The sequence below is a fragment of the Hakea prostrata genome, chromosome 3, assembly GCF_041222555.1.
Source record: "Hakea prostrata isolate BN-2017 chromosome 3, UWA_Hpros_2, whole genome shotgun sequence".
Classification (NCBI taxonomy): Eukaryota; Viridiplantae; Streptophyta; class Magnoliopsida; order Proteales; family Proteaceae; genus Hakea; species Hakea prostrata.
In genome coordinates, this window is record NC_142602.1 from 471,996 (window position 1) to 499,000 (window position 27,005).

At 39.4% G+C, this 27,005-nt stretch overlaps 1 protein-coding gene and 1 pseudogene across 2 annotated transcripts; one reads left to right on the plus strand and one right to left on the minus strand.

The window, feature by feature from the left end:
* Positions 1-483: 483 nt before the first annotated feature.
* On the minus strand, positions 484-2,466 carry LOC149019814 (coproporphyrinogen-III oxidase 1, chloroplastic-like; annotated as a pseudogene). Its single transcript, XR_016172023.1, has 5 exons — positions 2,324-2,466; positions 1,038-1,125; positions 821-949; positions 632-730; positions 484-552 (listed from the first exon to the last, which is right to left on the minus strand). The product of XR_016172023.1 is annotated as a coproporphyrinogen-III oxidase 1, chloroplastic-like (transcript).
* Positions 2,467-11,961: 9,495 nt separating this feature from the next.
* LOC149019815 (uncharacterized) lies at positions 11,962-14,942 on the plus strand. The gene is made up of 2 exons (XM_089146833.1): positions 11,962-12,305; positions 13,523-14,942. Exon 2 carries the CDS (start codon positions 13,530-13,532, stop codon positions 14,061-14,063), a length of 534 nt encoding a protein of 177 aa, XP_089002959.1. The 5' UTR covers positions 11,962-12,305; positions 13,523-13,529; the 3' UTR covers positions 14,064-14,942.
* Positions 14,943-27,005: the final 12,063 nt, after the last annotated feature.

A 27,005-nucleotide genomic window follows, 5' to 3' on the forward strand; every position in this document is an offset into this window, starting at 1 on the left:
GCTTCTGATCATCCGTTTTCAATCCGAATTTTGAATGATCATAGTCTGAATCTCAAATCTAACACTCCTATAACCACGGGTGATACAAAACCTAATCAAAGACATCAAATTCCTCCTTGGTTATCCCCTTCTTGAGGACGACTGGCGTCTTTTCCACCAAATCCTTGGCTTCTTTCAATCCTAAATCAGTAAAAGATTATACTGATTATACTTGTAGAAAATCAGTGTTGCTTATGTATAAACAGCAAGACAGTGATCAAGGGTACAACCGAGGCTATAGCATTGTTATCCTAATGCTAATTTGAAAGCCAGGCAATACAACTATAACACAACATTTCCTACCCAAAATCTATACCAACTTTTGAACCCCCCTCCACAAATTCCTCGTTGCAATCTGCACTACTCTTTTCACTATTCTCAGTGAATTAAAAAAGTAGAGGTTGGCTTCTCAAGATGATATAATGTCATTTACCCCTTAGGAGGTCAAACCCATTCCTTCGGGTTGATGCACGCATCTAATAGTTTCCATTCTTCACTTCCCTCCTCTGGTTTCTGCAAACAGAGATAATCTATTAAGTTAACATACTGAAGTACTACCATCCATGTCTGATCATGTCATTATTACACTTACATTGTCATATTCCCATCCTGCTGTGAGTGGAAGCGAAACAAGGATACTCTCAATACGGCCTCCTGTCTTTAGTCCAAACGTTGTACCACGGTCATAAACCTTCATGTCACAAAATAAATGGTCGATTCAACATACTTCAGAAAGTACAAATGGTCATCTAATTTCACACTAAAAACACAACACTTATACCAAGTTGAATTCCACATACCATCGATCCCCTTCGTAATTGTTGCTATTCCTTATGCCGATCTGTAAATGGCATATCCCTCCGTGGCTCAATAATTGGTATGTACGCAGAAACCACAGAATTAGAACATTCTGCAAGAGAAAAAAAGGTTGGCGGGGGGTTATAAACATAAGTAGAATGAGCATACTACAGAGAGAACTCTGGTGTCCAGCAAATTACCAGTTGCAAAGTCAAGAAGCATCTCTTGATCATAGTCATTAAGATCATCAAAAAATATTCCTCCAAGCCCACGTCTTTCACCACGATGCTGCAGGAATAGTCCATTAATATTAGTAAATATTGTCAACATAAACGATATACCCTGACAAGTAATAAGATAGGATGAGACAGAAACATAATCCATGACTAGATAATTGTGTAAACAAGATGACCAAGAATTTTGATTGTCAACAGGCACTACCATATGGCACAAGATGGAGGACATCAGAAGGGTAGTTGAGGCACAACATAATCCACACAACAGCGCACCCCTCCTTCCCCCAGGGCCAAAATTACTTTCAGACATTTCTCCCTCCTCTTCACCACTTTAAATCAACTTCACTTTTAGCTGTGAAGACATTTAAGAAGCTATAGGATCCCACCCTACCACCAAAATTTCCGGTATCAAACAATTGTCCCTAACTATCATCATCATGTTAAGCATCTGCAAACCAGGAAAACAGGATAACTAGCTTCCTGAAGAAAGTGAAAAGGTTCAAGTTGAAAACCCTTTTTTTTTTGGCCTGATAAAGAAGCTGAACGATTTGTGGATGCACAAGGACTACAAAGTTGATTCAACTTTGGAGCATTTGAACGGATGAGGGCATCATTTTGAGGAACTATACTATGACGATAGAAAGAAATAAATTAATTTCTCGAGAATCCTAACATATTTGTTCATAAACAAATCGGGTGGAATTGAATTAGAGGCCCAAAATAATCGATGCAAAACAATATATTACTAAGAAATTACACTAGCAGAGCTTTAAAATAAGGTGAGATGAAACCTCTCCTTCAATTCTATTGGAAGCAGATGTTCTAAGCTAGAAGCAAGACAATGGCCTCTCTTATGCATGCCAATATCACTGCTGGCCACTGCAAGACCTTCAAAACCTGCCAAAGATGATATAAATCCACCTCCATCACCAGTCACGTGTTCCCAAGGAAGAGACTAGAAGTCCAAGGGAAAGACCTAGGGCCTTGTTTTTCTCTTATATAGTTACAGTCACAAATATACTCCAAACAAGTTTTAAATATTTGCATTGCATGTACACAACAAATTCCCATGTTTATGGCCTTACCTTCAATTTGAAGCAAAACCCCTCATAGACTAGTTGAAAATGAAATGGAGACAAAATCAGTAAGTTTATGCTTCGACACAAGCTATGAATAATCAAAATATTATAGCAAACTTTGAAACATCATGCAGAAGATATTACAGCAGATAGAGTTATCCATGAGACTACCTTAATAAAGAAATAATCATCACACCATTTCTTGAATCTAGGGTAAAAACTCGGATCAATTTTGTCACAGGCCTTTTTCTGAACCTGCATAAGAGAAAAGCATATATAAAATTTGCTCCAGCTGAAATGCTAAAACGTCACATATAACAGGGTATCTATGCCACCAAAAACAAAAAAAATACCATAAAGGTATAAATTACTACATTAAATTGAAAAGTCCAAATAGTAGTTAGGGCCCCAGTTTGTTGAACCAATGAAGCTTGATGGTTTTCATATCATCATATGAGGAAACAGATTTAGGATTGGCATATCTAGAACATCTAAAAGGCTAAAACAGGAATAGAGGAGAGAGGTCATGTGTAATTCAAAGCTAAAGGCTCAAACACTTATTACTCTCTAAATACTAAATGGTAAAAAAAACTATTCTATTTTACAGGAGTTCTAGGTTGAATTTTGATAGTCCTATAAGTTTGTGTTTTCAGTTCACACCCCCCCCCCCCCCCCCCCCCCCAAAAAAAAAAAAGGCCCCCAAGGAGAGTACCATTAGGAGTCCTGAAGTTGTTTGCAAACCAAGTTTCTATTTTCTTGCATGAGTTTATGTGCAAAGGATGTAAACATGCAGTCCCAGTGGTTGAGATGTGTGATCTCTCAAGTGTTCATTTATCTTTATTCTCTTCTTCTTTCTCAAAATTACTGTCATGGTACCACTCATCATATCCTTATTCTTTTCCTAGCTTCTTATGTTTCTTCAAACCCCAGTCATTCCAAAGTCCAGACCTTTTCTCACCACATTTCCTTGTAGTGCAACTTCAAATTTTCAAAACCAATGATGCCCTTCGTCAGCTGTCTTTAGAAAACTGTGAGATTACAAATTGGAGTCTGTCATATATTAATTAAATTTACATGATGTCATTGTGACTGAATGACCAAGACAAACAGAACCCTTTTTGCCTTCCAAAATGAGTAATCAGCTAAGTCATCAACCAAAGAGTTCGTCAACATCCTCCAAGAGAAAGAACATTTGGCAACTAATGCAACAGACCTACCTTTCTTGGGTACTACATAGCAATACAACATTTCCTGCTTTAGGTGATGCATTATATACTATTCAATTTAAAATGACATTTCCTTAAATGGTACCATAGAGATCCAAAAAGCACCTAAATGTGCTCACCTTCTCCCGAACAAAATGATAATCGATCTCAATATGCTTTGTACGGGCATGAAAGACCGGATTAACAGTCATATGAAGTGCACTAAAATTATCACAATAGAGGATAGCAGATTGTGGTTGTGGTTCCAAGATCTTGAAGTAAGAAACTTAACCAAGTTAACTCTGCTGCGGTAGACGCCATAGCACGATATTCGGCTTCCGTGCTAGAACGTGCAACAGTGGGTTGCTTCTTAGCACTCCAAGAAATACTGTCACATCCACCTCAGCCGGTATCCTATCTGGCATACCCGGGATGTGATCCACAGCCCGAAGATCCAAATCGAGCGGCCATGCCTCCCACATACCCGATAACATAATCATGAACAATATAATCAATGTATAAAACAAACAATAAATAGATCAATTGAATAAGAAGAAATAGTAAATCAGAGTGCGGAAATATTAAATGTCAACTTCATATAGAGGTAGTCTCAAAGAGAAGAAGTGATCAGAAGTCACTCCACCAGCAATAGCGGAAATGTAGTTAATAAAGTTAAGTTACAAACTGTGCCGAGAACAAATCCATAATAATTAGAGTGAAGATATCCAAATGATTACAGTTATCCAGGGAAATGGGACCTACACATAGGTTTCTTCTATCCTAATGATTTGTTCTTCAAAAGCGTGGATGAAGTAAACCCAACGTGGCCGCTCCCTCACTAATGTGGGGCTAACCCTGGTACGCACTATAATCCTCCTCGGTATAGCAATCCTAACTCTCCGCGTAGCCATCACCCGAAGGGTAGTATGCGGGATCATAGCTCAGGTCATAGGACGTGCCATCAAGGTCTTCTGTACCTGCAGTATAATCTAACAAATTGCACAAAAGGAATGAGTTCAAAAAGAACTCAGCAAGACAAGTTGTTTCATAATACACATTTCATTCGATACAAGTCACAATATGATGCAATATGATATGAGACAATGATGAAATATGATTCTAATCTTAAGTATGCTAGTCTCTAAGGTAGACATGCTTTAAGCCATAGCACCATACTTCTTTGGGTCGTCAGTCACTCCCCCTCAATCATAAGATATCTTGGGTCTGCCGTGGTAATTGGGTAAGGTCCTCATCAAGCCATGGTTGGGGATTTAGTCACCACTCTCTCACATCACCATTGGTATAAGTATTGGCGGATGTCGCGGCGAAGCCTAGCCCAATGCAAGTCATCTACTCAGTCGTATCATGTCAGGTCCGGATACTTTCCCTATGGCACCGACCAACTCGGACTACGGACTCATCAACCCTATTGGTCATCCACAAATGGTAAACGGGAAGCTCTCACGTCCTCTCACGGGTTGGTTACCGGTCTTGAGCGCCCGTCAGCCCAGGTCTATCCATTTGCAACCCTACCAACAAATGGCCCCTTTCGGGTCTCCGCAGTATAGTTCAAGTCCTCTCACGGAGTGGATACCGGTCTTGAACGCCCTTCAACCATACTCTACAACGGGTCGTTTGGTCTCAATACCCTTCTGATTGGGGTCTGATACGACAAGGGAAAATATCCTAACCATACACCTAGACAATCTTATATATGTCATCCAACAACCCGGGAAAACGTCGATGGACACCTTCGGGGAATATCCCATTCTACTCCCTCCGATGTCCAAGGACAGAAGTGTCGGAAGGACACTTCCCAATCCCAAGTCATACGTAGTCAATCACAAACTCAATCTCATCATATTATACTAAATCAATGATTCATCATATAAACAAATACATATCATAACATGATTGATCATATATAAAATCATAAAGTAAAACTGAACATGATATTCTAAATGATATATACATTATATTACTGATAAGAAAACACATAACAGTCATGTATAGTAAAGGAATACTCATATGAACATAACTATTAAGTTCCCATAATGTAAGCATGTTGATATAATTAACATACTTGAGTTAACGACTGTCTTTACCTTAATCAAGTTGTAAATATATTCAATGATTACCAAGTATGGTCCCAAAATCAATGTTGATACCCTAGATAATCATACAAGTAATGTCAAAGAAGAAAGCAATTGAATTGGGGTTCAAACGGATCAATTCGGCTGAGTACAGGGCCTTAACAACTCTTGGTCGACTGGCTTGGTCGACTGTCAGTCAACCAAGACTTGTTAACTTCAGGACAGCAATGGAAACTTGATCCGAAACTGCCCTTCCGGTGCTCCGATCGTCATGAAATTTGGAGAGCATGTTTATAACAGTAAGAGGATACTACACACTAATTTTCATGATGATCCAACGGTTCAATCAAAAATACCCAAATCGAAATTTTAGGTTCTATATGATACTTAACAAGAATTAAATTGGAATTGATAGAAATTGTAAAGGATGATAGGAATCAATCAAATGAGTGTTAAGAATCAAGCTAGAATCTTAATTTCATTATAGTCTAAGCTTATCATGCATCTACATATCAGATTTGAATCAAAATGGGTTAGATTGAATAGAATCAAAGTGATGGAGTGCAATTAATCTCATTTGAATCATAGCATAGCAAGAGTGGAGGAGGATTAAGGAATTGAAAGGGGAAAACTCATGGTTAAGTGTTTGCAAGGTTGCAGCACTTCAGCCATGGTTTCAAGATCATTAATTGATAGAAAAATGAATAGATTAGAAGAGGAATAGAAGAATTCATACCTTGAGTTGATGATTAATGTATACAATAATGATTGGAGTCAAAGATCTCCCCAAACATCAAGGAATAGCCCAAGAGAGTGCCCAACCTCGAGCTCTGGAGTGCCAATGATTAGTTTAGGTCCTCATTCACGAGTTCCAAAAAGGTAGGGGCAAAATGGGAAGAAATTTAGTGTAATTTCGAATTCCATTACTCTTGGTCGACTGGCTGGTCGACTGTCAGTCGACCAAGTAGTCAACCAAGCCATGACAGCAACTTCAGGAGTGGATTCGGGAGGCTATACAGGGTCAAATCGAGCGGGATTTTCTCCTACAAGTCAATCAACAAGTCTAGTTTCAGATAATACCTTCGGATTGATCACGGGGTTCCAGGAAGTGCTTCAACTAATTCAATCTTCATCGATGCGCAGATTTTCACCCAATATTGACAATGTGCTCAAGTGAGGGGCATCATTGTCAATGTCCATAGGCTCAACATCAAGCATCGAATCATCCACTAAGAGGGCCCACAGGTCTCTTCTACCACCACTTCGGGTCTTCGGACCTGCAACAGTATAAAATCCGGGCCGGGTCAAGGTTAGGATAAGGCCGGATTTTACAAATACAATTAGGGCTCAAAAAGGTACAGAAACCCATAGTAGATCGTCTACTAGTCGGACAACCAGCCCAGTCGGCATCTGAGTAGCCATATAACTGAAAAGATCCATGCTGATGAATATGTAACCCATGATCTAAACTTCCTTTAACATAACGAAGAATGTGTTTTAGGAGTATGAAATCACTCATTGTGGGCTTTTGCATGGCTTGACAAACGGTATTAACAGAATAAGAAAGATCTGGGCGAGTCATGGTGAGATATTGTAACCCACCTACCAAGCTTCGAAAATGATGCACATCAGGATATAATGGGGAATCATAAAGTTGAGCAGACCGAGTCACCATGGGTGTGGGCATAGGTTTGGCATCGCCCAAATGAGCCTTGTGAAGTAGATCACAAGCATATTTCTTTTGAGACAAGAAAAGCCCAAGAAGTAATGCAAAGAACCCAAATCTTTGATCGCAAAAGGAGCCCCAAGTTGACCAATAAACTCTTGAAGAAATGAGTAATCATTTCCAGTCAAAACAAAGTCATCAACATATTAGAGAAGTAGTAGAATTCGTTCATTACCCTGATAAGTGAACAAAGAGCTATCAAAAGCACAACATACAAAACCAAAGTCCAACAAAAAGGTGCTAAAACGATTAAACCAAGCCCTTGGGGCTTGACGGAGCCCATATAAGGAGCGATGTAACTTGCATACAGCAGTGTACCTTTGAGGATCATGAAAACCAAGAGGTTGAGTCATGTAAACTAGTGTCTTCAACAACCCATGGAGGAATGCAGTTTTAACATTCAATTGGTTAATTTGCCATTTCATCATAGTGGCAATACTAAGCACAAGCTTAATAGAACCAGGTTTAATAACTGGACTAAAAGTCTCATAAAAATCTATTACTTCTTGCTGAGTAAAACCTCGTGCAACTAAACGAGCTTTAAGCCTTTCAAGAGAACCATCAGCTTTAAGTTTAGATTTAAAAATCCACTTGCAGCTAACAAGGTTCATATCAGCAGTCCTAGGCATCAAAGACCAAATTTTATTTTGATCTAGTGCTTTCATTTCTTCCTGCATAGCAGAAAACCAACCTGGGTGAGCTAAAGCTTCCTTCATAGACCGAGGCTCTCGTGGAATAGTAGAAATTGTGAGGATGTATTTTGGATTAGGCTTAGCAATCCAAACACTTGATCGAGTAACCATATGATGGGTTTTAGAAGTGGGCTGAAGTGAAGACATAATAGTTGTACTAGGCTGAACAATTGAAGTGGGCTGATCAAGTGAAGTGGGCTGAAATGAAGACATAACAGTTGTGCTGGGCTGAACAAATGAAGTGGACTGAGTGTGAGGCAAATTATCTTTAGAAGACCTATGTACCATAGAATCCAAACCAGCAGGTAGAGCAGAATTTAAATCAGTTGTTAACCCAATTGGCATCCCATTTTCAGCAGAAGTAAACACATTTCCCACAGCTTGAGTTGCTGAACTAATATCCAAAGACACATTACCAGGATCAACAGAATTATGTGATGCAGAATTCAAATCAGATGTTAAACCATTTGGAATCCCATTTGCAGCAGAAGTGAACACATTACCCACAACCTGAGTTGCTGAATTATGTAGTGCAGAATTACCAGGATCAACCGAAGTAGTTTGATTCGTATTACTATCAAACCATGATTTATCAAGATGAGAAGTAGAATCCAAAGAACCAGAAAATGGGTGAGCAGTCTCCAAGTGAACATCATCAGTTTTGTAAGCAACCCAACCATCAAAAATACTAACATGTACCGGTGTGGAAGAAATAACAGTATCAGTTATAGGAGACTTGAACGGAAAAAGAGATTCATAAAAAATCACACTTCTCGAAATATACACTTTCCCAGAGGCACGATGATAGCACCGATAACCTTTGTGCTTGTCACTATAACCCATAAACACACATGGTAAAGACCTAGGCTCAAATTTATTTGTAGTATAAGGTCTTAAGTAAGGAAAACAAGCTATCCCAAAAACTCTTAAAGAAAAATATGCAGGATCCTGTCCAAACAGCAGCTTCAATGGAGATTGCATATCAAGCACACAAGAAAGCAACCGATTAATCAAATAGACTGATGTAAAGAAAGCCTCAACCCAGAAACACATTGGAATAGAAGCATGATACATCATTGCTAAACCCATTTCTACTAAGTGTCTATGTTTCCTTCCACTATACTGTTTTGAGCAGGAGTCCCTCTACAAGAGATGTGATGAACTATACCATTAGTTGCCAAACATTGTTGAAAAATACCCAAACTGAACTCACCTCCCCCATCAGATTGAAATACTTTGATATGAGCATCAAACTGATTCTCAACCATGGCTTTAAAATGAAGAAAACAATTGTAAAATTCTGATTTTCTTCGTAGAGGATACAACCATGTGTAGCGAGAGAAATCATCTACAAACAAAGCATAATACTGAAATTTCTGAACACTAGATACGGGAGCTTTACCCCACAAATCACAATGAATTCTGTCAAGTGGTTTTACAGATCTAGTAAACGAACTAACAAAAGGTAATTGAGCATTTTTGCTCATCTGACAACTACCACAGATATGCTTGGATTTACAGAAATACATCCTCTAGATTTCAGAAAAGTAGTAATACGGGGAAATGGATGCCCCAATCGTTGATGCCAAATGTCTTCAAAAACCGAACAAAAACGGGAAGAAAACAAAGCTTGAGGAGCTTTACCAACATCATCAAAAACATATAAACCATCACTCTTACTCCCCAATGCCAAAACTTCCTGAGTTTGAGCATCCTTGACAGAAAACCCACAATTAGTAAATTCTACTATGCAACCAAGATCAGAAGTTAACTTAGAAACAGAGACCAAGTTCTTCTTAATATCTGGAACAACCAAAATATCTTGAAGAGGCAAAACCGAATTCCCAAGATGTAGATGACCAGACCCCTTATGAGTGATTGAAAGAGATGATCCATTTCCAACCATTAATCTGGAAGAATCTTTGAAAGGAACTAAACAAGAAAGATTACCTGATTCTAAGGTAACATGATCTGTTGCTCCTGAATCAAGGAACCAACGAACATCTTGAGGATCATTTAACTGAATAGCTGCTAAAACCTTTGGCACAGAAGAATTCTAATATGAATGATCAAACAGAAACCAGCATTTAAGAGCATCATGCCCAATTTTCTTACAAACTTGACATCGAACAAAGATCGGACATAGAATCTTCTTTGCCAGAAGTCCCGGACTTTGTTATCTGAGAAAATCCCCGATTTGCTGAAGAGAAAGAGTTGCCATTAAACGAACGACCACCACAGCCAGAACGACCACCCCCTCTCTATCGAAATCCTCTGCGACCACCATCATTTTAGACTGATTGAGCAGTGAAAGCCATAGCCGAATTAGGAGCTTCACCAAGAAGACCCTTATTTTCGCAGCTCGTGACTTTGGAGCAAAGGAATTATTTTAGAATATGAAGACACCGGTGGCTTCAACATAGTTGTTGCAAAAGTCTCATAAGAAGAACCCAAATTAGTGAGCAACAAGAACACCTTATGCTGATCAGCCACAGGTTTGCCAATTGAAGCTAATTGATCACATAGAGTCTTGAATTTAATCAAGAAATCTGCAAGAGGTTGCGACTCTTTCTTGCGCAGAAAATGAAGTCGAGAAAGAATCTCAAATTCCCTAGCTTCAGATACTTGAGAGAAAGCGTCTGCTAGAGTTTTCCAAAGATTGAAAGAGGAGGTTGCACCTACCGCCAAACCAAGTGCAAGAGTCGCGAGAGTTCCTGTGATCCAGGCTTTCACAAGTCGATCGGTACGAACCCATGCCGGGTAAAAAGGATTTAGAGACTCTTCGCCATCATCAGCGATCAATATACGATCAAGAGCTGAAATATGTCCATCGATGAACCCAATAAGATCTTGACCCTCAAATAGGGTTCGAAGATGAGTCTCCCAAAGGAGATAATTCTCTGAGTTCAATCGAATTGTGACAAAATTTGCAACATTCAAGTTGCTTGGATATGGAAACGGCAACACAGAGAAAGACGATGCAGCCATAGGAAATCAGAAAAAGAATATCGATCGAAAAAAGAAGCAAAGTGAGAATAGAAAGAAAGTAGCAGAAAGTTCTTGAAGAAATTAGCAGAAATTTCTAATAGAAACAACTACTGCTGGAGAAATATCGTGAATCAGAAAGAAGCAGATAGAAGCTTCATGAAGAATATAGAAGTTCACGGCAGAAATTTCTGATAGAAATGACGATTTCTTGAGAAATATCTGGATTTCTTGAGAAAGCAGAAGAAGCTTCTTGAATAACAGAGAAGTTCACGCTCGGAAGGGATGATACCATAATGAAGAGAGAGAAACGAAATATGTTTTCATTGATTTCTAAGATGTGTTACAAGTATTGTATTTATAGAATTATACACGTGTCTATACATGATACACGTGTGACTATACATGTACTTCTATACTATGAACAATTGCAACCCTGTAGATTTACTTTGTCCTTCCCACAACTGGCTTGTAAGTATTGTCTCACTGCTCCCGATATGGCCACCCTTGCCATCAAGGCTTCGAGTGCACTTGAACAAAGTTCTAAAAAGAAGAGTCAATGAACACAAACTGACGGATTTCTCTTGATATGGAAATGAAAGCAAACAGAGTAGCCAATGATGGACTAAGAGTTCTTCCATTAATATCTCAGTCGCGGTCCTTGCAGAGGATTTGAGCAAGCAAAATGAAGAGGGATTTGGGAGTTGGGTAAATAAGGAGTTGATTTTGTAAATTAAGAAACTTTAAACCTTTAAAATATGAAAATAGAAAATAGTTTTTATAAGTGAACCACACGATTTGATTCTCAACCGTTTGATCATATTTAGACGATATGAAACAATCAACAACGTTGGCAGCCAATGCAAATAAAAATCTTTTATAGACGGGGAAGGCCACCCTTTTTTTACACAAACAAAAACAGAAGAATAGTGGAAGACCACCCTACGTGGGCCGTTTTAGACTTTCGTAAATGTACCCGTTACAGAAAGCCCACCTTGCCCATATCGGCCAAAATAATAATACTAATAATAATAATAAATAAATACACCGAAGATCTATCTAATATATCCGTACCTGAGCCCATCTAAATTTCAAAGTGCCGAGCCCACTCCCACTACTCCGGTACTCTTCCTTCTCTGAAATTCAAAACCAAACGAATTTCGAAGTCGGAACCCTCACCGTGTAACCTTATTTTCTTTTCCCATTTCCGACCACCGCTGCTGCGGTTGTGGCTCAACCTGTACGAATTGTAGATATAGGGCGTTCAACTCAAGCAGCATAGCAACCACCGTTCCCTCTCTTTCTGTCTTAACTACCCTAACTCACTGAGATTTCCAATCCGGCAATGTCGTTCAACTTCTGGTGACCCCTCTCTACGATTGAGTGTCTTTATGTGTGTCATCCTCCAGAAGGCTACATTCTCGGTCCCTGTTTGTGGCGGATTTTCTGCAGGTACCATGATTCTCATTATCTGTTTTTGGTATTAAAGACTATAAACAATCAATCATATCTCGTGTTTCAGTGTTTTGCTTTTGCTTTTAATGAGATATTTCTGGAGATTTTTTTTTTAACGAGCTTATTTGATGTTTTAGATCTGGTTGAGTTCACTCTCCGTAGGACTATAGTTAATGCATTAGACAATCAGTTACTCGGCTATACTTAAAAAAAAAATGTAAGCTTGGTACTAGTTCATGGCTTCATTGATTTATCAAATGCTGAAATAGAGTAACATCCCCATCAGGCTAAGTTAAACTATGGATTTTGTTAACATTGTTAAGAATTTCTGCACAAGATAGTTGATTCCGTTCCCCATATTTGGGTTTCCCTTGTCTGTGATTTTTTCTGAGATTTTCCCCTATTTGGTTTATGAACTGATGTTTTATCGTGGACATTTTGTTCTTGTTTATAGCTTTCTTCTGAAAGTTAGATTACGGATGGCTGTGTATAGATTGATATGCTATTCTTTTTTTTTGGTAAACATTGATATGCTATTCTAGTAATTCATAGATGTGTAAGTTCCATCTTTGATATTCACATATTATATTGGTTGAGAATATGAAAATGGGTACAGAAATTATTACAATGGAAGTTCAAATTAAGGCAAATGAATAATTCCTCAAGTATTCGAATCTATTTTTCTGTTTTCTTTCTTGATTTTGCAGAATGAACTATTTGAATATTTTGCGTTACAAATCACTCCTGGACCAAAATTAGCAACTAGCATATATTGGGTCAATGTAGACTTTTGATGAAACCTAATATCAGTTACTGGATTGCATTCCCTAGGTCTTGCTTTTTATCTCAAACATCAGAGTAAAAGACACCATTTCAGCTGATCTGTTCTCCATTCATCTCCATAAATTTATTTTTCCCCCATGTTTTCTCTACATGGTTCTTGTTGGAATGTTCCAGGGCATTGAGGGTTTAGGGGGAGAGAGTGAGGACGAACAATACTTATACAGTCCAGTCCATCTTCACAATGGACAAATTGAGTTCTCCATCTCCAAGCAAGCTTTTTCCCTGTCTCATTTCCCCTGGTGTTAAAAAGCAAGATCTCAATTTCAAATTACCAGAAGAAAGACTTGACTGGAACCTGGAAAGTCTGGTCTCAGCATTTGTTCTTCTATCTGAGATCTGATTAATGATTATTGTTTTTATGCCCTTTATAGGTACAAGATGGACTTCATTTCATTGATTGATCTGTCATGGATTAATGCCTTATTTATTGGGGCATGCTGCCTTGCTTTGGTTTATCTAATTGGAACTCACTGCAACGCTCGGCTCCCTGCCTCGGTTGGACGATACGCTGCGGCCGCTGTGGTTGAATCTCTTGAAATTGAAAAACTTGCCGATATTATTGACGACTTTAAAATGGTATTGGTTGTTAGGAGCGACTTAAAGATGGGTAAAGGAAAGATTGGTGCCCAGTGCAGTCATGCAACTTTGGGCCTGTACAAGAAGCTTGTTCGTAAAGCTCCAAAAGCTTTAAATAGGTGGGAGATGTGTGGGCAAGTTAAGGTGGTTTTGAAAATTGAGAATGAGGAAGAGCTGCTGGTTTTGCAAAAAAGGGCAAAATCACTCAAGTTACCAACCCATATGACAGTTGATGCTGGGAGGACACAGATTGCACCAAATTCAAGAACAGTGATGGCTATTCTGGGACCTGCTGATGTGGTTGATGATGTAACAGGTGAACTGAAGCTTTTGTAGTGGCAATCTCAATTCATTTTTGGCTATCTGCAAGTTTGCGAATCTTGGCTAAATCAGTAGGTTGCAAAACCCTGCCTAAATTGGAAGGCACCCAGAGGATCCAACGTCATGGAAGGTGCTAATTAGTGAGAAGGAAATGGTCATTTTTTTAGTTCGATGTTGGATTCAATCGGGTATGTGCTCTTGAGATTTGGGAATGCAACAACATGACACGTATTTCATTTAAAGCACCCCTAAGTTGAACTTATATTTCATTAGCCGCGTCTCAATTTCATCCCTTGTAGATCTTCCGTGAATGATCTTCATATTGGATTTCTTTGCTTCAATTGAGTTTGCTTCAACTGGTACAACTTGTGAAACCACCCAGTGGCCTGTTTTCAAATTCTTATGTAGCTGATTCAATTAGAATTTTTTGTGTATTGGAGATGTAGGTGCGGAGGGACCGACGTTTTCTATGACAGAAGCTAAAAAAACACTGCATTTGGCAACAGTGTACAGAAGCATTTTCCTTTTGATGTGTTTCAGACATAATGGGAAAATCAGCACGACGAATGAGCATTCAAAAGGAGTCAAAACTCCTCATCGTACTCGTTTGTTGTGCACAAATGGGTTGCTACAGCTGCTGCTGACCTTCCTTTTCCTTGTGGGATTTTCTTCAAATAGAATCCATCGCTCTTTCAATTAGTGCTTCTTTCCGTAGGAGAAGCAAGGTAACTCTGTGCAACCACTTGAGAATCTGAACCCACTCGTAGCAATATGCCCAGCACCTATTCAATCTATATACACCAATTTAAAGGGTTTGATTGGTTGGATTTCCATTGGAAAGTAAAGATGCTATTTGAAGACTTAATTGTATATTTTGAGGATACATGCTGGAATCACGACAGGAATATTGAATGTTAATCTGTAATCTCTTTCAGCAAATGCCCCATATCATACAAAACAGTGCCATGTCGGTAGCCTATCCCTTCACATGGAACCCAGCCTCAGGTGAGGATGACTATTCTCAATATGCTTTCCTCTTGGCATAAGAATTCAACAAGGGGACGGTGCATATCAGCGAAGTCTCCGTAGTCGTTTGATGCACTTAGACCTACAGACAGGCTATAAGAAAACAATGCATCTTCCATGGTTAAAATTCATTCATGTATGGCTGGGTTGAACATTATACTGACTCGAGTAATTCTGGAAACAAAAACCCCAAAATACACTTCTTGTAAGAAACGAAAGTTATATCACTTTTCTCCCAGTCCAAAGTACTCCTACGACCATGTACATTTAGAACAATACACTTCTCTTCAAATCAGACACCTTCTCCACCCCACCTGTTGAATTTATTATAAACATTTACACAAAAACCCAAGAATTAACGTGGTTTGGCATTCAATGTGAAATCTACATCTACAGCAAGAAAACCCCAATCAACTTATTTCTGAGGTGAGGTTTCATTATCTTTAAATAAAAAAGAGTAAAAGTTCTACAAGAAGTTAAATTCTAATATGATTCCCCCTCTTTGCTAGTCTCCTTATAAAGTTGGAGACTAGCAAGATACATTCATAACACTCCCCCTCAAGTTGGATCGAAGATATCATTTGAGATCAACTTGATCAATGCAATTTGAAACAATCCCTTTGACAAAGCTTTGGTGAAGACATCTGCAAGCTAATTTTCACTTCTTACATAAGGAGTTTCTATAGTTCCATCCTAAACCTTCTCACGAACAAAATGACAATCAACTTCAATGTGTTTAGTTCTTTCATGAAACGCCGGATTAGAAGCAATGTGTGTAGCCGCTTGATTGTCGTAGAACAACTTCATGGGTTCTTTAGAACTTCTCACCCCCAATTCTTGAAGTAAGGCACCAATCCAAACTAATTCACTAGTGGCAGATGCCATTGCTCTGTACTCTGCTTCTGCACTAGAACGAGCGACAACATTTTCTTTTTTACTTCTCCAAGAGACTAAATTTTCTCCTACGAATACACAAAAGGCAGTAGTTGATCTTCGATTAGTAGGATTGCCAGCCCAATTTGCATTGGCATATCCTTCAACGTTTGTGTGTCCATTCTTCTTCATGCATATGCCCCTTCCTAGAGAAGACTTTAGATAACGTAGTATATGATTACCAATTCCATGTGCCATTTGGTAGGATTATACATAAACTGATTGACATAGCTCATTGTATATGCAATGTCAGGTCTAGTAATGGTCAAATAAATCAATTTTCCAACCAACCTTTGACAACAATTATTATCCTGCAATGGAGAATCATTATTAGTAACCTTACAAGTGTAATTCATGGGTGTGTTGGCTGGTTTCACACTCAACTTGCCAGTTTCCTTCAACAAATCAATAACATATTTCCTTTGAGAGATGAATAATCCTTTACTAGACCTTGCAACTTTAATTCCAAGAAAGTATCGAAGTTGTCCCAAGTCCTTGATGTCAAAAGTCTTCTTCAAATATTCTTTGAGGGTATTGATTCCTTGATGATCATCTTCAGTAATTACAATATCATCCACGTATACCAAAATTACTATTGTGCTAGTAGAGGCTTTCTTCACAAACATGAAGGAATCTGATCCACTTCTTGTGAATCCAAATCTAATAAGAGCTGTACTTTTCATACGATGCTCGTGGTGATTGCTTAAGGCCATATATTGCTTTCTTCAATTTACAAGCAATTCCGTCTTGTTTTTCTAATGAGTGACCTGAAGGAATTTCCATATAAACTTCTTCTTGTAAAAATGCATTTTTTACATCCATTTGTAAAAGTGGCTATCCATGATTAACAGCAACTAATACTCTTACAATATTCATTTTAACTACAAAAGAAAATGTCTCTCTATAATCAACTCCATATGTTTGAGTATATCCTTTGGCAACAAGCCTTGCCTTAAGTCCCATCACTCTTGAATTTGGTCTTGTAGACCCAACGACATCCAACTGGATGTTTACCACTTGGGAGTTGTATTATATCCCATGTTTTATTTTTATGAAGAGCTTCTAGTTCCTCATTCATAGCCTTCACCCATTTAGATGAATTCATAGCTTCAATAAAATTGGTCGACTCCTTGTGGTCTTCAATGGCCGAAAGATATGCAAAATATTGAGGGGAGATATTATCATAACTTATATGTGATTGGATTGGGAAATTAGTTGTATGATAAGTGGTAAACTCGCGCAATCTCACTGAAGGCTGAGAGACCCGAGTAGATCTGCGAATTGGTAATTGTGCTATAGTTTTAACTATATCATTTCCTGCAATAGGTACATTTGTAGTTGCTTCACCATGTAGATTCCTGTCAGTATCTTCTGTGACATTACCTATAATAGTGCTACCTTCAGTGGTGTCGCCTATAATATTGTCTTCATTAGCATCACCCCTTACAGACATGTTGTTTGGTATACTTGGTAATGGGATAGGAACAAATTCACTGTAATCTAGTTCCCCTTGAGTTTGATTCCTACTAGAGAAGAACATTTGAGTTTCATCAAAAGACACATCCCGTGAAATAAAAAGTTTACTAGTAGATGGGTCAAAGCACTTGTAACCCTTTTTAGTAGAGGAGTATCCAAAAAACACACATTTGCGACCACGATGATCAAGTTTATCACCACCCTGGGCATGAACATAAACAATGCAACCAAAAACTCGAAGATGAGACATCACTATAGGACGATTAGATAGAACCTCTAAGGGTATCTGAAAGTTCAAAACTGTACTGGGGAGACGATTGATTAAGGGCTTGTTTGGTTACATGAGTCTGGAGATTTCAAATCTATAGATTTCAAATCTATGGAGTCATAATTCTTAAAATCAACTGTTTGGTTAACTTGAATCTGTGGAATTAAATCTGTGGATTCATCCTGAAAAACTGTTTGGTTACCTGAATCTGTGGATTCATCTCGAAAAACTGTTTGGTTATCCTGAATATGTAATTGAAATTTGTAGATTCATTCTAAAAAACTATTTGGTTATCTGAATCCATAGATTCCAAAACACTGACTATAAAAATTGATTTTTTTTTCTTATCCTAAAAAATTTATTTTTAAGTTCTTTTTTGATCATCATCAATTTGTTGGGTGCCTGTTGTTATTGTTATGTTTCTTTTTAGGACCACGCCAGTGTGAATTTCCTCAGTAATGTGATTCTCAGAAGTCAGATTAGTGAGATTTTGTGGAACTAGTTCTCATCAAGCCACATATATATTTTGGACTGAACTCCGTAGATGATGACCCTTCAACTTGACATCCTTGTCACCTGTCTATTTCATCATGGAACATGTTGCCTGTAGCTCGTCACTAATCTGGCATAGATCTATCAATAGATGGTAAGAAATGGGACAAGTCAAGGATTATTGAAGTTCTTGCTAGAGAAAATGAGGAAACTTCTTTGCATGATGTTGTTGCTTCAAAACATGTGCCTACACCTCCTAGTGTCAAAACTCAATTTTTTGGTATGAAATGGGAACTTCTATTCTCGTTCTACTGCTCTGGTGGAAAGTGAGGCGATAGATTCAATCTATAACTCAAGGTAGAATTCAATATTTTTTTGGATTGGAAAACAAAACTTACGCCAGGAACTTCTTGCTATATTTTGTTGGCCTTCTTCTGGTATTGGAATAGATCCATAAAACTTGCTTCCTTAGGCTTCAGGACAAAAAAGTTTTCACTGAATCCTTGATTGCGAGAGAGAGAGAGAGAGAGAGAGAGAGAGAGAGAGAGAGAGAGAGAGAGAGAGAGAGAGAGAGAGAGAGGAGTAAGAGGAAGAAGAGACGGTTCAAGGCTTCAAAGTCTGAAACTCTACACACCCTAGGAAGCCAAATGTATTGTACCTATATGAGTTGACAAACTATGAGCATATCCATAAATAGATCTACAAAGCAAAATGGGGGTAAATATAACAAATTCTGGTTAAGTTCAAGAATATCAGCCCCTTTCCATTTCTAATGAAATTACTGTCAAGAAGTTGATATATAATATTACCTACCTTGAATCAAGAGACGTCAAAACAAAAATATAAACATCAAAAGTAAACTTGTCAAGTAGAAAATAACAAAAGATAGAACTGTGTTGTTCAACTAAATAGATTTCGAGGTAAGCTAGATCCATTGCCACCAAGAACATGGTCTTCAAGCATTATGAGCTTCTCTTCATCGTTGTAATCCAAAAACTCTTGTGCATCGGTCTTGTTGTTCAGTAAATACCTTTTTGCAGCCATTCTTTGACGAACATCAAGGCCAAGGAGCGCCTCAAGTGCTAGTGTGAGCCTTTTCGAGATGTCTGGGAGATATTCTATGTCAACAAACTTGTCAAATGCATTAGCAAGCTACTTCAAAGGACTTGCTACCTTGTCAGCCGGAGTTTTGTCCTTCTTCTTCTTTTTCTTGCTTGAAGACTCTAAGAGAGCATCTAATGCTGCCCTTGTACGACTTGCAGACCTTTGATCAAAAGGGGTTGGTTGAGAAGTTAAATCATCATCAGCCCCTAATGTCATATCCACCAAGTATATATCCTCCATGTGTGCATCAGCTGGGTGTGCTGCATCATGACCAGTGGCAATTTCATTGCCAAACCATGCCAACACATCTCTATGGATTTGAAGGACTGGTTGGTCCTTCCAATACTACTCTTCGGGCTTCTGCACAAATGTAATATTGACATGTCAGTTGCTTTAAATGAGTTTTCAAAACCATTTGAATGCAAATGATGAAAAAGTTATTGATTAAAAAGTAAAATGTTCATACCTGAAATCTAGCCCATAGATGTTCTGGTCCATCGAAACATGAATTTTGATCATTCCATCCCAGACCACTACACTTGATTAGGTCCATCAAAGCTTTAATTCTCAACCTCCACACCCAGTAGTGGTTTTTTATTTGGTGTGGTTCATATGTAATTTGTTGAGCATTGTTTATCATGTTTGCAATTTTAGCAAAGTGGGCTGGCCTAAGGCCGTTATCCTCACCTTTGCTGCACCTATGATGGGTCACGAGAGTCTCCAAAAAATAGTTGTACTGAAGCCTTGACCACCTGGCATTATCCTTCTTTCTAGCTTGTGACTCTTGAACTTGTGATTCCGCCATCTAATTCCAAGAATAGATAATAAACCAAAGGATTACATTCTGTAAACTAAATTGTTTGAGATCAACCATCAATGCAACTCATTACAAATTATCAAGGAAAAACTCATCAAGATTTTGAGGGGAGATAATGCTTATCTCAAATTGATAAAATAAATAAATAATGTGGGGAGGGCACATGGCTTAGGTTTATCTAGACTTTGGGCTTAGGTTTAGCCAATAAGACCATACCATGTGGGCTGATACTAGCCCTGCATGACAACCACCAGCCCAGTAATGAATCTGCAATAGTGTATCTCTTTAATAACCTCTTCTGGAATCTCTTTGGATGGCATGGATAGTAGCACTTAGATAGGTTGGGTTATTGATTCTGGTTAGGGGTAATGTTGTTGCCCCTACATGAGTCTCCCAAGGCATACACTCAAGTAGCGAGATGCTGGAATGCAGCCATGTTTTTTTTTGTAGCACCTCCATCAGGTCTCTTATAGTTGGTCTGCCATTGCTAACTGTATTAAAGATCAGTCCACAACATGCACAACCATGTATCTTTTATGGCTAACTGTACTAAAGATCAGTCCACAACATGCACAACCATGTATCTAGGTGCAATATATTTATAACCTCAACAGCTAACAAAATATCTATGAGATATTTCAGGAAAAAATCGATGTACCCACTTTATGCTTTGTTAGTATCTATATAAAAATAATTACATGTTCATCTATGATTAGTATTACATTACACTTCAATAATTCAATCAACTACAGTGGTAAAACAGAGTACATTAAAATACCAAATGCTTTGATCCTATTTAAACAACTACTTTGAGAAAACATTCCCATCATAACTCCAATGTTCAGGTCTCCCTATAATCATCTCAGCATGGGTTATACAAACAGCAACTCCATAGAAAGGGCCAATTGTGACATGAAAGCACTTATACCATTAGTCCCCCTTTGAAAGCCACAGATTGAGTCCTTTCTAAACCTACCCAAGAAGATTCTAATTCTAAATTGTAATTAAAAAAAGAATTAACTACACATACAATCCTTTGATAACTGTTTGTAGTCATTAAATTAAGACTGCATCTTAGCAAAACAAGAAGGTTCAACTAAGGTTTATGACTTCTAAGTATGGAAGTACAGAGGCTCCACTGAAGGTTGTTCCAATGGATACACTGGTTTGAATCTGCTTTTGAAGAGAAATCAATCAGAAAAAGAAAAAAGAAAAAACAATAATAATAAAGCAAAGGAAGCCTCAGTCGCACCAGTCATCAATTGCCTCTGCTGCCTTTTCCTTCCCCCTAGAAGCTCAACCTTAAATTGGATTGGATAAAAGGTAATAGGATTCCTCGTGATTCGACTCTTAAGATAAATGAAAGAATGCTTCAAGTTTGCATTTAAACATCAATAGAAATCAGTTCTCGTGTAACTCCAACAATAAATGGCCATGAACTTACATGCCAGAACAGAAAATTAATTGACTTCTTAATCGAAAGCAGCAAAAGAGGGTTGAAGACACATTAATTTGAGAAGGGCATCACAACACAAATTCTATCTTCTTGTAAACATAAGCAGTAAAAGTAGCAGTCAGTTCCGGAGCTCTAGAGACCATCGCAAGTTCAAAAGAGGAGATCATGAGTCTGTCACATCCAACTTTCATCAGTCTCATCTTTCAGTAACGTGTCTAGGTTTAATTAAATCATGATCGTTTGAACTTGAGTACAATGAGTTAGATCAGGCTAGTGAATACTATTTCACAGCTAATTCAAAAAATCACCAGAAGAAGATGCAAGCAATGACCTACAATTTTTTGCTACTATTTTCGTTCAAAAAACCCTAGTATTCCTCAATCAAAACCAAATACCCCATAGAAGAAGATGAAGAAGAACGAACTAGCAGAAGAAGATGAAGAAGAAAGAAGAAGTAGAAGAACCTTTTTCACTGTAGATGGGAACCGAAGCAGAACTGCAGAAGTGAAAACCTTTGGGATTCCAGAGTCGAAACAAAGTTCCCACGTCTTGTTCTGTCGAAGTCATAGATTTCCGTCAAGTAAATTTGGTGAATGCGCAAATTCCTGTTTCTTTTATAGTCACGGTGAAAAATGGTGAAATCACCCCACACCCAAAAATCTACAAACTCATGATTATAGGCTAAAAACGTGAATCTGAAGATTTCGTGAATCTGCTAATTTATAGTAACCAAACAACCATAATTCTTCCATTTATGAGTCTAGAGATTTGAAATCTGTAGATTCAAGTAACCAAACAGGACCTAAATAACAATTCGTGTTGATAGCATCTGACCAATAAGTCTTGGGAAGATTCCCATGAAATAATAAAGATCGAGTCACCTCAAGTATATGCCTGTTTTTACGCTCAGCAATCCCATTTTGTTGAGGAGTGCCTGCGCATGAAGTTTGATGTAAGATTCCAAATTTTTGAGATATGATTGAAATGGCCTATTGGTGTATTCTGTCTCATTATCTGTTCGTAAAACTTTAATGCGAGTTTGATACTGAGTCAAAACCATCTGGCAAAATTCCTGAAACATCTGTAGCACTTCATTCTTGGAAGACAATAAATACAACCATGTAGCCCGAGATTTATCATCAACAAATGAAACAAAATATTTGAATCCATCTCTATAAAGAATGCCAAACATCAGAATGCACTAGATCAAATAATGCACTTGAAACATGAGTACTATGTGGAAACGACAATCTGTGTTGCTTGGAAAAATGGCAGGCATCACAACCAGTAGAATTAAAAGATAAACCAGGATTTAAAGATCGTAAAATCCTATCAGAAGGGTGACCCATACGCCAATGCCAAAGTTGAGATTTCTCATGATTACTCATAGAAGTCAATGCACTAGTTGTAGGATCTAACATATAGAGTCCATTTTGTAGTCTACCTTCACCAATCATTGTCCCTGTTAAATTGTTTTATAACACTACCTTGTCCTTTGAAAAGATCACATTACAATTTAAACTCTGAGTAATTTTACTAACTGATAACAAATTCACAGATAATGATGGCACAAATAATGAATCAGTCTTGGTTGAAAATAGGTTCAATGTCCCTTGACCTTGGATTGGGACAATAGTACCATTAGCAACAGTAATATGAGGATAAGATTGTAACTTATCAGTGCTCAAATCAGATAAAAGAGTGGTAGATCGACACATATTGTCGGTTGCACCCGAATCTCCTATAAATGTGATGCGTCCAAAATCTGCTCAGCCCTTAGATCTCCACGTGATGTCCTGCAAAACAAAAGCGTGAGATGTGGCCCGACCGCTGGGGTCGGGAGTCCACCTCCGAAGGCTAAGTCAGTTGATGAACTTAATCACAAACGGCTCTGCTAGAAGCACATAGCTAATGAATGAAGAAACGGGAAAGGTGATCTAGATAGCGGACGCCGATAGTTTGGATCTATCGGTATGTATCTGAACTCGAGTCTCAGATAGTATTCTTTTTGATCGATTGATCCGTCCCTCACCTTGTATGGTAGTGAGGTTTATATAGAGTGTACCTTTGAATCTCCTTCGTTGGATGCACTCGAGCCTTCTTCGGGTAGTCGTTGGATCTCATCAATAAGATCCGTTGAGCGATAGACTTCTACTAGTTTGGACTAGTAGAGGACTCCTGAGATAACCGTTAGGTTATGCGATAGTTATCCCTTTGATGATGATTATCCGCAGCCGTCAGTTTGAGTCTGTTGTCATTAGGGTGATTACCCTAATCCATAAGTAAGATTAGGGCACGCTTGTAGCAGAATAATCTTTCTTCTTCAGCAAGCCATCTTCTGGCTCCGGCTCGCTCAGGAGCGATTCGGTTTTCTCCGTCTCGACCGGGGTCGAGGGTCGGACCAGGTATGAACCCGGTCGGATCATAAACTCTCCATATCACGAGCCCCCGGACCAGCGTTCGGTCGATCCCGAGGGCTTGGTTTTTAACTCGGGTTCGTCGTCAGGTGATGATCTCTGCATGCTTCATTAAATGTCATATCACATTTAATGCGGTGGTCACTTTTCCTCGAGCGTTATGAGTGTAAGGCCACATGTCTTCGTTGCAGTTGATCTGTCGTGGCTCACGTCATCCAAGCGACGGTTTCCGAACGCCTATTTCGGATTCGTGAGTTCAAACTTTCAAAACGTCTTTGAATCTTGATCGTTGATTTTGAATCAATCTCGATCGTTCGGATTCCCGAACACCGTGCGGGAGTTTTAAAAGCGGTTCGTTGTCCTCGTAGGTTTCATTCTTCCGTCTGGAATTTGAACCTTTGTTGTCCGCTCGCGCCTTCCCGCTCTTAAGCTTCCGTCTCACTAAATCGGAAGTTTACTGGTCTTTTCTTTTGTAGTTTACTGAAACGAGTAATGGCGGACGATAGGGCTTCTTTAGTACCCCATGTTGGTGATAGCAGTGATGATTTTGCTTCTCCTGCTCCCGAACAGTCGGATAGTGATAACAAAACCCTAACCGTCCTTTGGCAGGAGTTCGCTGAAGTTTCTCAAAAAGGTTTTGAAAGAAAAACCGAAACTTCCCCTGTCCTTGTCGAGTCTGGGTCTTCCAAGATCGTCGAGTCTTCTAGGCAGCCTCAAACCTCCGGGTCCAATGGTGGGCCTGGCTCGTTCCTTCCATTTATAATGGAGAAACCCTTCTTTCAGCTGTCCAAGATTTTGACCTTCCTTCCTCATATCGGGTTAGGGCTCCCCACCCCGATGAGAGGGTTGATTCATCCCTTTCGGGTGAATTTTCTCGTACATAGATGCACCGGAAAGCGGGGTTCACTTTCCCTTTTTTAATCCTTTATTCTCCACAGTTTTGAATCACCGGAACATTTGTCCCAGAATGCTCCTCCCCAATAGCGGCGTCTCATCATCGGCTTCTTGGGTTTGTGTTTTGAGCTTGGCATCACGCCATCTCTTTCTCTTTTTGTACATTTTCATGTTCTTTTTATCTCCCATCCTCCCGGATGGGTCTTTCTTTCCAAACGCAATAAGGCTGAACTTGATTGGAGGGGCAGCATCCTTGTCAAAGGAACTTGCCCTTCTAATCACAAAAGATGGCGCAAACGATACTTTTTTCACGTCGAGCGCCTCCATCGGATCTTAACTTCCCGACCACCCGGAGGAGGTTTACTTCTTCGTCCGAAAGTAACCGGGGCCTTCCCTTATCTAGAGAAGATGAGGCGGCCATCGGGAAGATCAAACCACGTGGATCAAGAGAAATGGATATGAAATGGAGAAACCCACCGATGGGCGGATGGAGTAACCACACGAGGAAGTGAATGCGAAGATCTGTCCGGGGAAGGGGGGAAGGGAGGGGGGAGAGAGAGAGAGATAAGGGAGAGGGCGTAAAGGAAGAAAAAGGAAGGAAAAGAGAGGAAGAAAAACGAGAGATCCAGAGGCAGAAAGGAGTAGAGCCGAGTTGAAGGAGAACCCAGCAAAAAGGCACATGAAACAGACCTGAACGAAAGGGTGAGCTACAAACAGGAAGAGGAGAAACGAAGAGGAAAAGAGAAAAGAAGAGGCAGGAGAAAAAGGAGAAGAAGGATCCCGGGAGAAGGGGGAGAGGCGAAGAGAGGAGAAATCAAAAGTAGGGGAAGAAAAATCGGAAAGAAGGGGGAAAAGGAGAAAGGAGGAAGAGGGGGACCAGGGCTGGAAAGTGGAGGACGCGAGTAGGACGACCAGAAGAAGAAGAAAGAGAGGAGAGGAGGAGAGCGGAAGCCCAAATGAAAAAAAGCTTAGGAGTTGTTCTTTTGTAAAGAGTACCCAATTAATGAATAGACATTATCAGTGGCAAAAAAGACTGAATATCAAAGTATTAATGATAAAATATCACTAACTTTATCGAAAAGATCTTATAGAAATATTGTGAAGAGGGGAAGAAGTAACCCCACACAAGGGTGGAGTCAAAGTCGGTGTAAAGTTCAAGAAGGAAAACACCAAGGAGGAGATTGGAGGGCAGGGCAAGAGGGCACCAGGACGGGGATTGAGGGAACGGGGGTGTCAGAAGGAAGAGAAAAGCCACCCACAGAGAAAAGATGAAAGGAAGAGCAAGACAAGCAAGAAAAGTGAGTTGATCCACCCTCGAAGAAAGAGAGTATATGGGGAGGGGGGAAGTAGAAAAAGGGAGGGTAGAGAAGGAGGTTGCATAGTGGCAAGACAAAACAGAGAAAAAGAAAGGGGGGGAGTGCAAGAAAAGAAGGGGGAAAAGAGAGGGAGGAGGAGAAGACTGACAGGAGGGGGCAAGGGGAGGGAAAAGAGCAGAGGAACAGGGGATGAAGGTGGGTGGGAAACCAGTGGCACCCCCAGTGAGGATGCAGGAAGGGGGGACAAGGATGAAGCAGCTGCTGGTGAGTTCATCCCCATCCTCGGAATAGTGTCAAACGAGTTGAAGAGCGTTGGAAGGGAGGGAATGACGAGAGGAGTTCTTCAAACCGGATGAAGTCTTACGAAGTCAGGTGATGTAAGTCTTTCTCATTATCCGATTTTGAAAAATACGCCTGCTAACTCGAAAGTTGTTTGAGGAGTCTTGGGTAACTCCACAACCAAGTGGAAGAAGAAGACGAGGTGAGAATGAAGTTCTAGGCGGAAATCGAAGCTAAAGATGTGAGATGCGAATCAGCGGAGGGGGAGAAAAGAATAAGAGGGGGGGATGGATGATGGGGAGAAGATCGGCTGGAGCGGAAGTTGGAAAGTGAGCTAAAGGATTGAAACATAGAAAGGAAGGGTCCGCGAACCAAGAGGAGAGGCGTCTTCAAGTATTACAAGAAGTTGTTGATATGGAAGCATAACGAGGAGGGATGGTGAGAAGAAGTATGGGAATCAATATAAGGAAAGACAGAAC

Excerpts from the sequence above, each read along its gene's own strand:
- LOC149019815 (XM_089146833.1), top strand. The coding sequence starts at position 13,530 with ATGGACTTCATTTCATTGATTGATCTGTCATGGATTAATGCCTTATTT.